Source organism: Caretta caretta, chromosome 1 (genome assembly GCF_965140235.1).
Source record: "Caretta caretta isolate rCarCar2 chromosome 1, rCarCar1.hap1, whole genome shotgun sequence".
Classification (NCBI taxonomy): domain Eukaryota; kingdom Metazoa; phylum Chordata; order Testudines; family Cheloniidae; genus Caretta; species Caretta caretta.
The window spans coordinates 114168062-114186347 of record NC_134206.1 but is presented as its reverse complement, the minus strand read 5'-3'; the positions used below and the strand labels follow the sequence as shown (position 1 = coordinate 114186347).

At 43.0% G+C, this 18286-nt stretch overlaps 1 protein-coding gene across 1 annotated transcript; it reads left to right on the top strand.

The window, feature by feature from the left end:
• Nucleotides 1-4931: 4931 nt before the first annotated feature.
• Nucleotides 4932-13405, top strand: LOC125639491 (sulfotransferase 1C1-like). The gene is given in 7 exon segments (XM_048856711.1): nucleotides 4932-5103; nucleotides 8773-8910; nucleotides 10159-10260; nucleotides 10706-10828; nucleotides 11991-12085; nucleotides 12324-12506; nucleotides 13295-13405. Coding segments are annotated over 7 exon segments (924 nt in total).
• Nucleotides 13406-18286: the final 4881 nt, after the last annotated feature.

Sequence of the window (18286 nt, the reverse complement as noted above, 5' to 3'; positions counted from 1 at the left end):
ACTCTGCTGGAGGGCTGAGTCACTAGAAATCGCCAGAGAAACTGCCAGAATGGGTCACCACAGACTGAAAGAGGTGCAGATACACACTCAAAAAAGGGGCTGCTTGCGATAAGTGGGTGCCAACCCATTACAGAGCCAGTGGAGGGATTTGATCAAAGGCCTGGACAAATTAGACCTAGACAAATTAGAGGATTGGGCCAAAAGAAATCTGATGAGGTTCAACAAGGACAAGTGCAGAGTCCTGCACTTAGGACGGAAGAATCCCATGCACCTCTACAGACTAGGGACCGAATGGCTCGGCAGCAGTTCTGCAGAAAAGGACCTAGGGGTTACAGTGGATGAGAAGCTGGATATGAGTCAACAGTGTGCCCTTGTTGCCAAGAAAGCCAATGGCATTTTGGGATGTATAAGTAGGGGCATTGCCAGCAGATCAAGGGACGTGATCGTTCCCCTCTATTCGACATTGGTGAGGCCTCATCTGGATACTGTGTCCAGTTTTGGGCCCCACACTACAAGAAGGATGTGGAAAAACTGGAAAGAGTCCAGCAGAGGGCAACAAAAATTATTAGGGGACTGGAACACATGACTTCTGAGGAGAGGCTGAGGGAACTGGGATTGTTTAGTCTGTGGAAGAGAAGAATGAGGGGGGATTTGATAGCTGCTTTCAACTACCTGAAAGGGGGTTCCAAAGAGGATGGATCTAGACTGTTCTCAGTGGTAGCAGATGACAGAACGAGGAGTAATGGTCTCAAGTTGCAGTGGGGGAGATTTAGGTTGGATATTAGGAAAAACTTTTTCATTAGGAGGGTGGTGAAACACTGGAATGAGTTACCTAGGGAGGTGGTGGAATTTCCTTCCTTCAAAGTTTTTCAGGTCAGGCTTGACAAAGCCCTGGCTGGGATGATTTAGTTGGGAATTGGTCCTGCTTTGAGCAGGGGGTTGGACTAGATGACCTCCTGATATTCTAGGATTCTAATCTATGATTTTCTAGCCGTCACCTTCAGCCCCCAACTAAAACCCCTCCAATGCATTATTAAGGATCTACAACCTATCCTGAAGGATAACCCAACACTCTCACAAATCTTGGGAGACAGGCCAGTCCTTGCCTACAGACAGCCCCGCAACCTGAAGTAAATACTCACCAACAACCACATACCACACAACAGAACCACTAGCCCAGGAACCTATCCTTGCAACAAAGCCCGTTGCCAACTGTGCCCACATATCTATTCAGGGGACACCATCACTGGGCCTAATAACATCAGCCACACTATCAGAGGCTCGTTCACCTGCACATCCACCAATGTGATATATGCCATCATGTGCCAGCAATGCCCCTCTGCCATTTACATTGGTCAAACTGGACAGTCTCTACGTAAAAGAATAAATGGACACAAATCAGATGTCAAGAATTATAACATTCATAAACCAGTCGGAGAACACTTCAATCTCTCTGGTCACGCAATCACCGACATGAAGGTCACTATCTTACAACAAAAAAACTTCAAATCCAGACTCCAGTGAGAAACTGCTGAATTGGAATCATTTGCAAATTGGATACTATTAATTTAGGCTTAAATAGAGACTGGGAGTGGCTAAGTCATTATGCAAGGTAGCCTATTTCCCCTTGCTTTTTCCTACCCCCCTCCCCAGACGTTCTGGTTAAACTTGGATTTAAACTTGGAGAGTGGTCAGTTTGGATTAGCTATTGCCAGCAGGAGAGTGAGTTTGTGGGGGGTGGGGGCAGAGGGTGAGAACCTGGATTTGTGCTGGAAATGGCCCAACTTAATGATCACTTTAGATAAGCTATTACCAGCAGGACAGTGGGGTGGGAGGGGGTATTGTTTCATGGTCTCTGTGTGTATATAATGTCTACTGCAGTTTCCACGGTATGCATCCGATGAAGTGAGCTGTAGCTCATGAAAGCTCATGCTCAAATAAATTGGTTAGTCTCTAAGGTGCCACAAGTACTCCTTTTCTTTTTGCAAAGACAGACTAACACGGCTGTTACTCTGAAACCTCTCGAAATCATAATTAACTGAAAATGCCTAATATCATATGACTTGTGAAAACTGACAACTCAACAATTTATTTGAACTGTGGGGTGAAACACAAACAAAAATGAACTCCTAGCACTTTGTCAGGCCACAGTAAAAATTATCCATTCAATTTTCGTAGATTCATTTAAAAAAAAAACAGAAGGGACTATTAAGAGCATGTAGTGTGACCTCTTGCATATCACAGACCAAAGAACCAGTAATTTCTGCATCCCATTCATAACTTCTGTTTGAGGTATTGTATCTTAGCTATGTTTTTCATTTCTTAATGGTGCAAATGTCCAGGGTATTTCTGAAGAGTCCAGCTGCTGGTCTTTCTCCCTTCATGTCCCTGTCCCTCTCCTCCAGCCTAGTGGGTAGATCTTAGATGCCTTTTTTTATAAGGGCATCAGTGTCAATTTGAGCAGAGTTTTTTGTATCATCATCTTAAGACTGTTTTCCTCTGTACTCTTTATTACAACTTCAATTATCTAAACAATATTGTTCAAGACTTGATCAAGACTTATCAGGCCGGAGGGATGAAAAGACAGTGGACCCTGCTGTAGGAAGGAGGAGCTCAGAGACTTTAAGACCAGAAGAGACCATCATGATCACCTAGTCTGACTTCTCACATGTTGCAGGCACAGAACCTCGCCCACCCAACTCCTGTAGTAGGCTCATAACCTCTGGCTGAGCTACTAAAGTCCTCAGATTTTGATTTAAAGACTTCAAGTTACAGAGAATCCACCATTTATTCTACTTCAAACCAGGAAGTGACCCATGCTGCAGAGCAAAGTGGAAAAACTCCAGGGTCTCTTCCAATCTGACCTGGGGGAAAATTCCTTCCAACCCCCAAAATGGCAATCAGGAGGGTATTGACATCTGTCTGGCACTTATTTACCCATTTATCTGGCCCATCTGCAAGTCTAGGATGTGGTGGAATTGACCACTGCCAGCAGTACCATGCCTTCTCTAATATGGTGGAGAAAAGCCACCTAAGTTAGATGAGACATTTCTTCTCCATATGGCGAAAACCCATGTGAAGCAGGTTTCAGGAGCAATGGTAAAAGGAACCTCTGCTATCATTACTCCATAAGATCAATAGTGGCTCTGAAAGTTTCCTCTATTAGATAACTCCTTGGTGGAAAAATCAGCAGCTCAGCTGTGTAGGGCAATAATGGATTTAAAAGATTACTTCTAATTATTTTATGTCCCCAGTTCAGGGGACAAACATTTGACAAAAATCTAATGGAAATGTTCTCATGATGTTACTGAAAACAATTAGTTGTTTAAACTTTTAAATATATGTTTGGATTAAAATATTGCACATCATGCTAATGACTGAAAATCAGAAAGTGAAATTGACTAGAAACGGACTTTAAACAAAAATTAGTGACCATGGAATCAGTTCTCCTTGTCCAAACTGAATAAAATGAAAAAAGTAAACAAGCAGTTTACAGTAAGTGATGAAAACTAAACAAGATTTTTTTTAAAAAAATTCACTATATTCATTCTGATACTAATGGTAACACAGATAAAGAGACTTATTTTCCCTTTAAGATACTATATGTACAGATTAGGTCAAATATCCAGGAAAATTTTCTTATTCTGAGATTCTTTAAACAACATTACAAACAAATTGCCCTCACTGGAGCTATTTCTCTTTTAATAATCTCAGGTGTTTAGCGTCATAGGTAAGTAAACATTTTTTTACAATATGATTAAAAACATATCCCTCCAGGTATTAAAAAGGAGCATACATTGCAAGGCAGAGAAACTCTCTAGCCATTGACTATTGCTATGCTGTCTCCTCCTCTTATTCCTGCATTTGCAGGGGACTTTTTTAAGATCTGCCCAATTTCCTACACTATTTCTTTGTTGACAGCACCTATATTAAAGAAGGTGTGGATAGGATTAGGAATAGAACAGCCCGCAGAGAGCAGACGCTCTTCATCCTGGAACTGCAACATCAGGGACAGGAAGCATCCAAGTTCTCCAGCTTCACGTTTCTTGCACAGTTTTGTGGTTCCAAGCCCTGCACCTTTACTAATGCCATCTTCCCAGACAGAGCAAAGAAACTAGAATCAGGAGGACAGAAGGAAAAACAAAGTCCAGAAAACCCCTCTTCAGTCTGTTTTGTGACTATTGGATTGCAGCAGGCATACTATTTATAATCATGCTGTTCTGTGGGAGGAGTGCAACAAGAAGGAACAATGAGCCAGTTTCAACTTCAGTTATCTCAGAATTTTCCAGATATGTTACCGTTGCTCAAAAAAGCACTGAAAAAGGTGATGGAGGTGATAGAGAGAGCTGTAAAATGCAACAGTATTCCAGAAGATAGAAGTCCAGAACTGTAACAATTACAAAGGACCAATGGGGTTTAGTTTTCAGTAGCAAGAGTAGGAGCACTGACATTACTAAGCTTTTGCCATTTGTTTTCTTTAGTAAAGAAGGACCTGGTCCTGTGAGGTGTCTTCAGTTGACTTCAGTGGAAACTGTGGGTGTTCAAATCCGCTCAGGATAATGCTCCAAGTTGTTACGTAGTTTGTAATTTACCTGTGCCTGTCACTAATTTACATTAAGTAATGTATGCAAAGGCTAAAATGCCCAAACATGGGTAACTAAGTAAATGGCATGATTTTCAAAGATGCTGTCATTCTGAAGCCAGTAGGAGCTGCAAGGTGCTTAGCACCTTTGAAAATTAGGCTACAGTTTACTGTATCTAAAGCCACATTTAGGCATGTCTAACTTTAAGCAACTGAGTCAGAGAACTGTGGACATTTTTACCATACTAAGTGTACTGAGTCCCAGGCTGAGATTAGAATAGTACATTCATATACTTCTTTAGAGCAGACCTGTTTACTGGCAACCTATTTCTTCTCCATGCAGTACACAATGGCCCTGGATATGATGAAAGATCTGAACCTAGAGTGCTCCGTGACACGCTCTGAAACAGATGAAGTGGGTGGAGTTCTCCTTCAAAAAAGAGTGTGTGACAGATGGGATCAAATCTGGAACTTCAGAGCCAGACCTGATTATCTGCTCATCGCAACCTATGCAAAAGCAGGTGTGTGGGAACAGAGGGGAGTGGAAATGGGTTGAGACAGAACTATCTGCCTGCACTGAAACTCATGCTTTGCAATACTTTCATCAAGACTTGTGACTTGAGATGTATGTAATCACTAGCATAGGCCTTTCATCGGAGCACCAGTGACTTCTAGCTTCCTTTTTAGAAAAAAATAACCAACCACTTACAAAATGCAAATAGATAGTCTAGCATCATATGATTAAATCTTTAGTTCAGTTTGTGTAAATGTATAGTCAGTGACACACAATTTGTATTAATTTAACAAAACCCTGGTTAAAATCATCATTCAATTTATAATTAACCAAAGGGAATTGGTTGAACTATTATGAATTTAGGGCTTGTGGGTTTTGTGGGGGAGGGATCTTTTGTTTTGTTAGTTACTCGGGTATGAACCATTCCTGATTTCTGCAAGTTTATCAGTTAGGGCTGATCTATGCTGAAAACTTACATTGGCATAGCTATGTCTCTCAGGGTTGTTTAAAAACGATACCCTTCAGAGATGTAGCTCTGCCATCCTAACCCCTGGTGTTGACAGCACTAGGTCAACAAAGAATTCTTCCCTTGACCTAGCTACTGCCTCTTGGGGAGGTGGATTAACCACAGTGATGGAAGAACCCTTTGCGTCACTATAGTGCAGGTGTGGGCAAACCTTTTGACCTAAGGGCCACATCTGGATATGGAAATTGTATGGCGGGCCATGAATGCCCACGAAATTGGGGGTTGGGGTGTGGAAGGGGGTGAGGGCTCCAGCTGGGGGTGAAGGCTCTGGGCTGGGGCCGGAAATAATGAGTTTAGGGTACGGGAGGAGGTTCCAGGCTGAGGCAGGAGATTGGGGTGTGGGGGGAGGGGAGTGTGGCTCCAGCTGGGGGTGCAGGCTCTGGGTGGGGCTGGGGATGAGGGGTTCGGGGTGCAGGAGGGTGCTCCAGGCTGCGACCGAGGGGTTTGGAGGGTGGGAGGGGGATCAGGGCTGGGGATTGGGGCACAGGAGGGAGCCAGGGGTGCAAGCTCCAGGTGGCATTTACCTCAAGCAGCTCCTGGAAACAGCAGCATGTCCCCCTCCAGCTTCTACACGGAGGGGTGGCCAGGCAGCTCTGCATGCTGCCCCATCCACAGGTGCTGCCCCTGTACCTCCCATTGGCTGTGGTTCCCGGCCAATAGGAGCTGCAGAGGCAGCGCTTGGGGCATGGGTAGTGTGTGGAGCCCCCTGGCTGCCCCTAGGAGCCAGAGGGGGGGACATGCTGCTGCTTCCGGGAGCCATGCAGAGCCAGGCAAGCCCATGATCCCGTTCCCTGGCCGGAGTTCTGGATAGGGGAAAGCCCTGGACCCTGCTCCCCAGTGGGAGCTTGAGGGCCAGATTAAAACGTCTGAAGGGCCAGATGTGGCCCCAGGCCATAGTTTGCCCACCCCTGCTGTAATGTCTACACTGAAGTGCTACTGATGTAGGTCTACACTGTAATGTTTTAAGTGTAAACATAGCCTTAATTATTAGTATTTACCAAGAGGTTTGGATGAATCTTTGTTGTACCAATAAATTAAAAACCAGCAGGATCTTATTAAAGGGAAAGGCAAAATACCACATTTATTGTGAATACAGAAAGAATCATAGTAAGCAGTTAGTTATAGTTATAACATTCCATTCAATCTCATTTATTCACACATTCATACATACACACACACAGAGGTTCTGCAAGGTTTTCATCATAGTTACCAGCCTTGGAGTTGCTCATGCCAAGCCACTGGCCAGGTGGCCTGGACATGAGGAGGGAGCAGGGCCTTGTCAGATGCTCATCTGATGCTCCTGGAAGTTGGTTTTCAGAATCAGACCCCAAAGTTCTCACTTTCTAGAGTCTATTTTTATAGGAATTTCTTCCTATGCCAGTCTATGGGAATTGCTTCATCATGCTGTTGCTGAATCAATCAGCAGATGGCACATTCCTGACGGCTCCGTGGTGCCAGATGTTATCTTGTTCTTTGGTTCTCCCATTCTTGAGGCTGTTGGGTGGATTCCAGTCTGCCCTCCGGGGGTCCTCTGGTTATTTCCACTTGACGCCTTCTTCAGCCAATGGACACTGGATTCTTAGGCTGGCACCTCCCTGATCATTCAGTTATTATCTACACCAAGCATCCATCCACATACATCCTCTATCTCTATTTTAATCACAATTGTTAATACAACAAAAGGGCGGGGAGTCTCTGGGTGCTGTTTCTGTTGTTAGAGTATTGCTTTGAGTCTCTCTCTCTGTGAATTGCTTTGAGAACAGTCTCTGTCTTAGAATGTACTAACACAATTAGCAGCTTGCAAGTTTCACACATAGAGGGAGAGAAACAGTACTAAAACCCAAGAGACCTCTTAATTAGTAATACCCTGGAATCTAAACTATGGGGAATCAAACTCATTTGTGATTTTAATACAGAACTTCTTTAATGTGATCCAACATCTTCAGCCTACAGGTTGTTCAGTCTGTCTTCACTAGCTAGTATTTATTTTTTGTGTCCTGTGGTTGGCCACTTACATCATATGGTAGATTATTTACACCTTTCAAATAAAGGAATAATGAACTACAAACTTCAGGTGCAATTTTGGATGAACAAAAATATGTAAAACTTTGGGATTAAAGAACATTCTTGAATGCCTGGTAGTCATTCAAATTAGAGGTGGTCAAAATGTTTTTAACAGCAAATATGGTTGCTGCAAAATTTTCTGTGGGGAAAATTTCTATTCTGAATTTTTTTATTTTCCTTAAGGAAAATTGAAACAAAATATTTCATGTGAGATCATCCTAAATCTGAACATTTCAGTTTGTTGCACATAATTGAAATGTTTAGCCTAGGATCAGTGCAACACTAAACTGCATCTGTCTGCATAATGCTGCAGTGCATTATGGAAGTTGTAGTTCACTTTCCCATACCCCCACTCTCTACTATAGGCTGGACTCCTTGGCCAGATTATGATGCATCACCGGGGATGCAGTCTCCCCTGGATGAAACATCGCAGTGCATGATGGGATTTGTAGTCCAGTCATGGAGCCCAGCCCATGGGGGAGAATCGGTGTCTGAAGCACCCAAACTACAACCCGTAGGAGACACACCAGCAACAGATTCAGTTTAAGTTCAAAGCGACTCAAAACAAAATGTTTCAGTTCAGGAATGTTGAACATTTTTTGTTATTTCCAAATTGAAAACTTTCAGAATTTTTCATTTATTGAAACCTTTGGGTTTCTTCAATTTTTGTCCTAGTTCAGGATGAAAAAAACTGTCAAAAAATATCAGAATTTCCCACGAGATGAAAATTGACTTTAACTCAGCTCTACAAATAAACAATCCTACAATTCATAACCAATTGAACTCCATGCTTTTATTCATTAATTTCTACCACACACAAGAACAGAGTCCTAAATGCAAGCCCAGAGGCTTTTACTCAGGAGGTACTAAAAGTTTCAACTTCTCTTCCTTTCATTGCATTTTCTCCCTCATTCACTTTCTAACCCCCATGCCTATTGTCCTCTTGTAGCAATGGCCTTGTGACTTCTCCAGTCTTCCTTGAATGTGGTCACCATCCAGCCAGTATTTTTAACAAGCTTCCATTTCTCTTAGAAAAGTCTCTCTGCACTGCATTGGGGAAATATGTAAAATTCTAATGTTTTTCAGGTACAACATGGATACAGGAGATTGTGGATATGATCCAACATGATGGAGACATTGAGAAATGTAAACGTGCCACCACTTATCTGCAACACCCTTTCATTGAGTGGGTTCTTCCTGGACCTTTCAGCTCTGATACAAATGGTAAATGTAACACAAACAGGACGCAATTTTGTCCAAAGTTATGAAATCAAAATTTTGCTTTCTAAATAATGGAAAATCTTATCCACTAAAAAAAAGTATCCATTGTAGATGACAGTTTTCCAAGAAAATCTCCATTCCTTTTGTTATGCTATCTGGAGAGATTTCTACACAGGTGATTATGATTATTCAGGTCTATGAGCAGGAGCTCTTCAATGAGGCCTGCCAGTGAGTGTGAGTCCTCAAGCCAACCCGACCTAGCATATAGTCAAAGAAATTCTCTCTGACTGTGGATAGCTGCTGTATGTCTCACGTCCTCCACACCTGACTGTGTCAGGGCATAGAGGGACAAAAGGGGCACCTGTTTCTTGGGGAGACAAAAGAGGAAGGACCAAGCAAGAGGAAGTGGCGGCGGGGTGGGGGGGGGAAGACCATGACAAAAGTATAGAAACTAATCTAAAACCAGAAAACCCAGGAGGAGGACAGTATAGTGATGAGACAAATGGAAGAATTTTTGTTAGAAATGCTACTCTGGAGGAATAGGATCAAAAATACTGTCATTGAGTTGGGACTGGAAGAAAATAGTAAAGGTAAATACTGTTTTCTTTCACCATACTTTCTCTAACATACTCATCTTACTCTTAAAGGGGACAGAACGGTGAGACAGGAGAACATGGTTACTTAGATGAGAGAAGTTTAAAAAAAAAAGGTTCCTTGTTCTATCTTGTCTGTCTCATGCACACATCCTGAATCCTCATTTAAATAAAAAAACCCTCACTGCCTCCCGTTCCATGACAGATGTCCTAGTTTTTTCACTTTGACAATCTGGTCACCCTATCTATGGCTCTCTTGTCCTAAAAAGAAATAATCTTCTATAAGTAAAGTAAAATGAATATTCACTGAGTGCTGAAATGGGATAAGGTCCATCCAAGTAGACGAGTCAATATTCAGCACTGCCCTAGAGGGATTTAGACCGTATCCCAAAAAAGCTAGAAAAAATGAATCTGTATACCTTCAGCATTCCTCCTCAAGAATGCAGGCAAAGTCTCAAGGACACGGATGGTTGATACAAGTTGTTATACCATGTTTTCCATGGAGAGTTGCAATGAGGTAGAGTTGCACATGTATAAACTGATACAAACTGGCATTTCCCTGGAAAGTCTGAGTCAAAATCCCACACATGATGGTGACAAAGACAAAAAGGAATATAGATACAAGGACACTGGAGAATTACTACAAAACTTTTTGCAGTCTTGGAACTAGCTGAAGCGATGTCCTCCCCACGAGCACTGAAAACTCGTCTCCCTGTACAACTGGTGCCTCCATCCTTCTGGGAGCAAAAGTGTAAGGTAAGGAGGGGAAGGGGGCTCAAGACTACTTTATTTGGAAATGAACAAATTAAATAGGATGAAGGCTGGTTTCCAGACTCCTCCTGAAATCTAGAGGCCCATCTTGAGAAAGCCTTGGCTGGGATGATTTAATTGGGGATGGGTCCTGCTTTTGAGCAGGAGGTTGGACTAGATGACCTCCTGAGGTCCCTTCCAACCCTGATATTCTATGATCTTCCCTGTAATATATCGCTTCTGTGTGAAAGTGAAGGAACTTCATTCAATCACAGATTTGGTTTCAGGAAATAGCAGCTCCCAAGCAGAAAATTTTTATGACTTTTGTGGGTTCTCTCAAAAGATTATCACAAAACAGGACACTCAGAACCCTCTGTACATGTCTACATCTATAATGTTAAATATACATATTTCATTTCTTTCTCTCACTTGCTTCCACAACCAATCCAGATAATCCTATGTGGCAAGAAATGCAAAAGACACCCTGGTGCCATACTCCCATTTTCACAGAATGAATTAAAACATGCCTGAGCCAGGAACCTGGGAGGAGTTTCTGGAGAAATGCATGGCTGGACAAGGTGAATGGAACCAATTGTAGAACATCCTGTGCCTTTTGGTGTTTTTTTTTTTAATTTATGCTATTTATATTCAGCCCCCATCCATTGTTCTGAACCAACACTGATAATGTACTGTAGGGAAATCTACTCCAAACATTTAAACAGGAACTCTATTCCATTCTGGTGTCTTTTACCAAGAAACCCTTCCTTTCTCCACTTTCTCACTCCAAGGACTTCCCCTTCCCCTCCAGGGTCCCTAATACCCCAAAATTCCTTGTTTTAAAGTTTAATTTTTTTCCATATATTTGGAGGTTAAAGGCATATTGCTCAGCAATCAGCTGGAGAGGAAGGATAGTCTGGGGCTCTGAAAAATATTTCCAATGCAGACTTAACGTGTAACCTTGGCCAAGGGGGGAGGGATAGCTCAGTGGTTTGAGCATTGGCCTGCTAAACCCAGGGTTGGGAGTTCAATCCTTGAGGGGGCCAGTTAGGGATCTGGGGCAAAAATTGGAGGATTGGCCCTGCTTTGAGCAGGGGGTTGGACTAGATGATCTTCTGAGGTCCCTTCCAACCCTGATATCCTATGAAGTCACTGCACAGCAAGCCAAAGTGTGAATCTACACCACACCAACTTGTCACACAGTAACAACCTATGTAAACGTGACATTGCTACAGCACGCCCAGATTAAAGCCTAGTTTGCTACAAGCAGTGCCCACAAAGGACATTACCATGGGGCAAGCTGGCACACTGTAGAGCGACACCCTGGCTTGCTGTGCTACTTGCTGTATAGAGAAGTCCTCAGTCTCTCTGTGCCTCAGTGTTTGTCTACACCCCATACACGCACACTGGGTTTCAGAGCCCAAGCAGGAACATCTACATGGCTATTTTTAGCACTGTAATGTGAGCCTTAAACCCAAGTCTGTAGATCCAGACTCAGATTAGATGCTGCTGGTTTTCTGTTTTTGTTTGTTTGTTTTTCCCTCTTGTCAATGTAAAGGACCACCCCCATGCCAACTCCCCATCTATAAAATACCCTTATTTCTCTGGGGCATTGTGAGGATAAATACACTACAGATTAAGTGCTCAGATACTCCACTTATGGGGGCTATATAAGTAACTAAGATATCCGAATAGATCAGACATTGCTACTTGCTGACTACTGCTTACTCTCTTCTCTTTCAGTGCTTTGGGGTTGCTAGTATGATCACATAAAAGGATGGTGGGAAGCAAAAGAGAACAACTGTATTATCTACCTCTTCTATGAAGACCTAAAGGAGGTGAGGGGGTGAGTCAGGGTTCATAGTGCTCTGTTATTGCCATTCAAGATTCCAGCAGGTATGAGCTCCCCACAGCAATGTTCTGCTAACAACAGCTGGGTCTCCAGCTGATCTGATTCCACCCCTACCCCAGTCATAGGTATGATTTCAACATTTAAAACTTCCTCACAACTTTTCCCTATCGGATTTGTTTCCTCTTCCTGGGTCGGTTTCTTATCCAATTTCACTCCTTCCACAGGATCCAAAGCGTGAAATCCAAAAGGTGTTACAGTTCCTGGAGAAGGACTTGGAGAATGCGGTTCTAGATAAGATCATCCACCACACAACATTTGAAATAATGAAGGACAACCCCATGGCAAACTACACTTTTCAGCCTCCTGCAGTAATGGACCACTCAATCTCACCATTCATGAGAAAAGGTGCTTGTAGCAGTGTGGCCATTTACGGAGTACCCTCTTGTGGCTAGGGAATGCTTTGCAGCTGCCCTGCCCCTTTAATCTCCCTCTTGCAGGACCCTTAAGAACTGTATACAGGTTTTCACATGGAGAAGAAACACCTTTCCCTCCCCCCCTCCGCACACACACCTGGGGCTGGCTTAATAACAAAAACAGTTCTGAACAATCCTCAGGGTTCCAAAATAAAGTCCATCCGCACACAACAGTCCATGCTTTGCTCTGGTGTCTTATCTCAGTGAGAGCTCTTCTGTCCTAGTCTGTTCTCAGTCCATCCTCCCAGCTCTTTCTAGCTGGAGCTTAGCTCACTGGCCTACAGGCCCGTGAACTTCTAGGCCCAAATTCTGTCTGGGTTTCTCCACAGAAGTTTCCAATTCCCTTAGTCTCAAGGTCTTCCCTGCAGAAGTCCTTCATGCTTCCTACAGTGTCTCTCATTTTCCTAAGCTTCCTCATTGATTGCAGCCTCCTTTTGCACTTTATAGGACAGTCACCCTGATCTCTCCCAGCTATGGCTCATTCTGTAGTATGATCTGAGCCAGCCCCAGCCCTTAAGGAGTGAGTCAACCTGTTACAGTGCTGCTGTTTTGTATTTTTAGTATTCCCTCATCTTCCTTCCTGTTGTGTTTTTGAATTAGCCCTTCATTGAACTGTTAATATCTTTTGAGTTAGTGATAATGGATTTCAGGACTTGGGATGAAGTGGAAAAATTCTTCCTAATGGTGACTGAGTATCTCTTTGGCTTTCCTGTATTGTAGAGACTGTTGGAGACTGGAAGAACCACTTCACAATGGCACAGAATGAGAAATTTGATGAAGATTATAGGAAGAAGATGGCTAGAACCTCTCTGACCTTCCGCATGGAGCTCTGAGAAGGGGCCATAGGGATTATTCTCTATAATGTACTAGCACTTTTCCCTATAAAAGCCTCACAAAATACCTGTGCATCTAAAATTACAATGCCCTAGTTTCCCACACCACTGATTTCAGACTAGCCACCTTCCTCTGTGTAAACCTAATTTTGAGACAAACATCTCAGTTAAACTAGGGTCAAGCAGCAATGTACTGTAGAGAATTTGCAGGAGTCCCTCAAAACCCCACCCCCCAATTAAAGTGGTGGCTGGGATGATTTCCCTGATGGAATTTATCCCCTCATCCCTAACTTTTATTCTTGGTGTTCATAAAATTCTTCTGAAGAGCAGGGTTGTGGGGTCTTGTTCATTTGCTTTTTTTGCATTTGTAAACTTTAGATGGTAATATCCAATATTTTCAAAACCATTCCCAGCAGCAAGTAAAGACCCTGAGATAGAAGGCACTACTGAAGTGCAAAATGCTGTTATTGTTTGTATGTTTTCAGTGTGCTGGACAAACTGTAATCCATCCTCACACTCCACTAGTGTGGTAAGTAAGTACTATTAGCAACACTTTGCAGATGGTGAAATGGTGTCATGCAAGAATTTGAAGTTACTTATCCCTCCTCTCCCCCCACACTTATTGCATGCTATATGAGATCTAGCCCTAAATTACATGCATAGGAAGCAGTTTGGTCTAACAAATTAGTTTATGGGACTATGAATCAGAAAACTATACTCGTTCCACCTCTAGGAATGACCTGTTCTCAGGCCTCAAACAAACCAGCTGGTGACTAAAGCTAGGCACCTAAATCCATACTTTGAAGTCAGTCGGATACTGAGATGTCTCAGTACCTTTGAAAATCAGACTGCTTAGCTAGGTGCCAAATATGAAGTTAGACCTGGATCTTCGAAGGTATTTAGGCTCATAACTTCCACAAATTTTTTTTAACAGAAGTTAGGGGCCTGAATACCTTTTGAGGATCTGGGCCTGATATGCTGAACTTTAGGCACCCACATTTGACAATTTTGTCATTAAACATAACCTTTCTGAGCCTCAATTTTCTCATTTACAAAATGGTGATAATGAAATAAATGTACCCCTCAAAGTGGTTGTGAAGCATGATTTGTGTTGTAAAAGCACTTTGAGAGCTTTGAATGAAAGATATTATGTGATTGAAAAGTACCTGTACTACGAAGACCATATTGTAGGGAACAGATGGGAGTAGAATTCAAGAGCAATTTTGTTCCCAATTCTCTCCTCGCTTCACAAGACTACACTGCCTCTGGTACTTCTATGGGGTAGGGGGTGCGAAGCATACATTTGTGCAAAATGAATTGTGTGAGTGAACGAGGGAGAGCACATGGACACAAGGTGTATAGCTTTCACAAAGTCATTCATATCCTGTTCAAAGGCTTGTCATATGTGAGGAACCTCATAAATTCTACCAGGCCATGAGAACACTCTGATGTTTCTATTTCAGAGGCAAATAACTCCAAAACTAGCACTTCAACATCTGCCCTATAGAGTCCTGTGGAGTAGATCTGATAAAGAACTTTATATGACAAAAAGAACCTTCAGAACTTAATGTATGTCTACACTGCAGCTGGGAGCAAGGCCTGCAGCGCACGTAGACAGACTCACTCTAGCACACTAAAAATAGCTGTGTGGACATTGCAGCACCAGAAAAGGTTCAGACTAGCCACCAAGCTTGAACTCTGCTCACTAGCCCAAGCCTCTGCTGGTGCTACACCATCCACACAGCTATTTTTAGCATGCTGGTGCAAGTCTAGCTACCTGGGCCCGGAGGCTTGTTCCCCGCTGCAGTATGGACATACGTGTAGATATTACTATGGTAATGGGAGTCATAGATATGAGCACCTCCCAGTCTTCAATGTATATTCACAGCACCAGGGTGAGATAGGGCAGTACTACTACCTCCATTTTATGGGTGGGGAACTGAGGCACAGACTTGTTTAAGTCACACAGTCTGTCCACGGCAGAGTAGAGAATTAAACTCCAGTCTCCCAACTCCCAGCTAGTGCCCAAATCACTAAACTATCCTTTGTCTCTATAAACTTAATTTGCACCAATTTTTTTCAGAGCATCATATCTCAGAAACAGAATGCTTGAACCACCTCCAATTTAGCCAACAGCCTTTTCCTCTGGCTGCAAACCACACATTCAACATTTTAAACAAAAAGACCATTTCTGAAGAGTTGAGAGAAGCCCAAAGTAAATTTACAATTGAAAGCTGATTACACCCTTAACTATAGAAAGACTCCAAAACATGGAGCACATATTTATCAGCTCACTGCCTCTAGAGAGTAACATTTTTGGATTGGTTGTCTAATTTTAGGTAGTATGGTGTGTTAGTTTATTTCACTCAGTGGGAACCTAACACAGAGAGGAACAAATGAAGCTGCACAGGCGTTCCTACTGGTAATAAAAAGCTGAAGGTGATAAAGTGAACCTTCTCTTTGTGCCAGCATTCAAATGAACTATATTATTTCCATAGTATTGTCACTATATTCTTTGATGTGGCTTTCTTAAACTAGGAAATAGAAGGAGGAAAATAAAAAGAACTCTTGAACGCACCTAATATTTTTGCTAGTTTTCTTTAGTACAATCAACATGTAAAGAAAATCAGCAAGTAAGCAAAAAGATCTACACTCTGGTCAGAATAAAAATACTACTCTCTTTCTCTCTGCCTGAGTGTCTGGACTGATGTTTCCCTCTCACAGCTCTCATACCTCTCTGCCACTGTGGCCCATGAGTAGTTGTCCTGTTCCTCTCACTTTGTCTGTGCATTTTGCCCCATCTGATGGGTTCTTCAGATGTGTCATGTTGCTACCTCTGGGCTTTTGCCATTCCTCTCTGTTGTCTCCTTACCCTTCCTCCTCCTTTTCTTCACCCTTTCATTGGTAATCAGCAAATGAACCATCTAATAAGGCCATTAGTAGCAATAGGAGCACACCAGTATTGTCCACTTAAAGCTAGTTGCTGGTATAGTACTATTACCAATACCGTAGCCATTTTCTCTTTCTTTTGGGGGGACGGTTTGTAGAAAATGAAGCAACACAATTTATAGCTGACGTAACTCTAAGTAAAAACCTAAACAAGTTCTTGCTGTTGTCAGTCACATTTTGTCATTAAGTGCTAACATTATGCTTGACACTTCACCTCAAAAATAGCCCTTGCCACACAGAGCTTAAATTTCAAATGACAGAGAGGGAAGATAGGACATAGTGTGATACTTGGAGAAAGAGGTTAGCTAAGGCCTGGTCTGTACTAGGAAATTAGGTTAGAATAACTACATCGCTCAGGTGTGTGAATAATCCACACCCCTGAACAACACATTTAAATTTACCTAACCCCCAGTGTAGACAGCTCTAGATCGACAGGAGAATTCTCCCATCGACCTACCTAATGCCTCTGGGACATGGTCTACACTATGAACTTATGTTGGTATAACTATGTTGCCCAGGGGTGAGGTCTTCTGTCAACGTAGCTACCACTTCTTCGGGAGGTGGAGTACTGTGCTGATGGGAGAAGCTCTCCCTTCGGCATAAGTAGCATCTTCACTAAGTGCTACAGTGGCGTAGCTGCACCGCTGTGCGTGTAGACAAGTCATCAGGGAGGTGGATTGCCTACGCCATTGGGAGAAGCCCTTCTCCCATCAGCGTAGGTAATGTCTTCACTGAAGCACTACAGCTGTAGCATTTTAATTATAGAGAAGCAGCCCGTAGTCTTGGCTAACAGTTAACAGAAAGAAAAGGAGGACTTGTGGCACCTTAGAGACTAACCAATTTATTTGAGCATAAGCTTTCGTGAGCTACAGACTAACACGGCTGCTACTCTGAAAGTTAACAGAAAAAGTGCAAGAAATGCTTGTTGGTGCAGTTTCTCTTTTGGGCCAGTAGAGGTTGCCAAAGATCTAGCAAGCAGAGTCACTGCTGAACTACTGTATGTCTATTGTTTTCTTCTTCTATGATGTGTTGGGTGTTCACCAAAGGCTATCAATTATTTACATTAAAAAAAATGTATCCCCATCTCATGACCTGTTCGGTGTCTCCAGGACCCCAAGAGAGACTGAAAAATGTAGTAAGTCTTGCTCCATGACAATTGCCCTGGGCAATGAGCAGGCCACAACCACTTTCAGTTGCCTTCCCCTTGGCTTTCCCCTCACAGATCTGTAAGCACTGTCAAAGGACAGGAACAGGACTCTCCATGGACACAAGTGACTCACACGGGCACATATACAACAGTAATTAGGAAAATCTTTCAACACTAAAGGCTACATAATGCCTGTGAGGTACATCTCTGAGTTGGATAGAAAATGGGGCCACCCCACCCCATGGAGAGCTCAGTGAGGGCTGATACCTAAGGTCACCAGTGCACTGGAAAATATTCTCCGATACCTGTCTTAAGGATGGTGCAGCCTGCCCCATCCTACTATGAGCCTGTTCTGTTCCATGATGCACTGACAGGGGGACAAAGAGAATCTCTGTGTTGCCCCAAGCTAAGGGACTGTGCCAGAATCAGGGAATGCAGCAGAGCCAGTCTCCAGGCAACCTAATGAGTGCAGCTGGACTCTATTAGGCTCCCTGACTGGCTCCAACACCAGAATGGTTGGAAGGCTCTGCAAACCAGCTCTTCAGCCCAGCAGCAGCACTGCTTTGTACTCAAGTATTTGCATGTGGCTGTGATAGTGCCTGTAATTGTCTATTCCCGGTCTTGTCTCTGCCTTGCCTCACTTCAGGTAACCCTGTTCTACCTTTGCTCTGATTTCTAAACTCGGACTTTGGTTCTGGCCCTTGGCTCTGGCCTCTGACTCCAGCTGCAATCCGTGGTTCGAGCATCTGGCTTCCGATTCCTGCTCTGATTGCTAAGCCTGATTG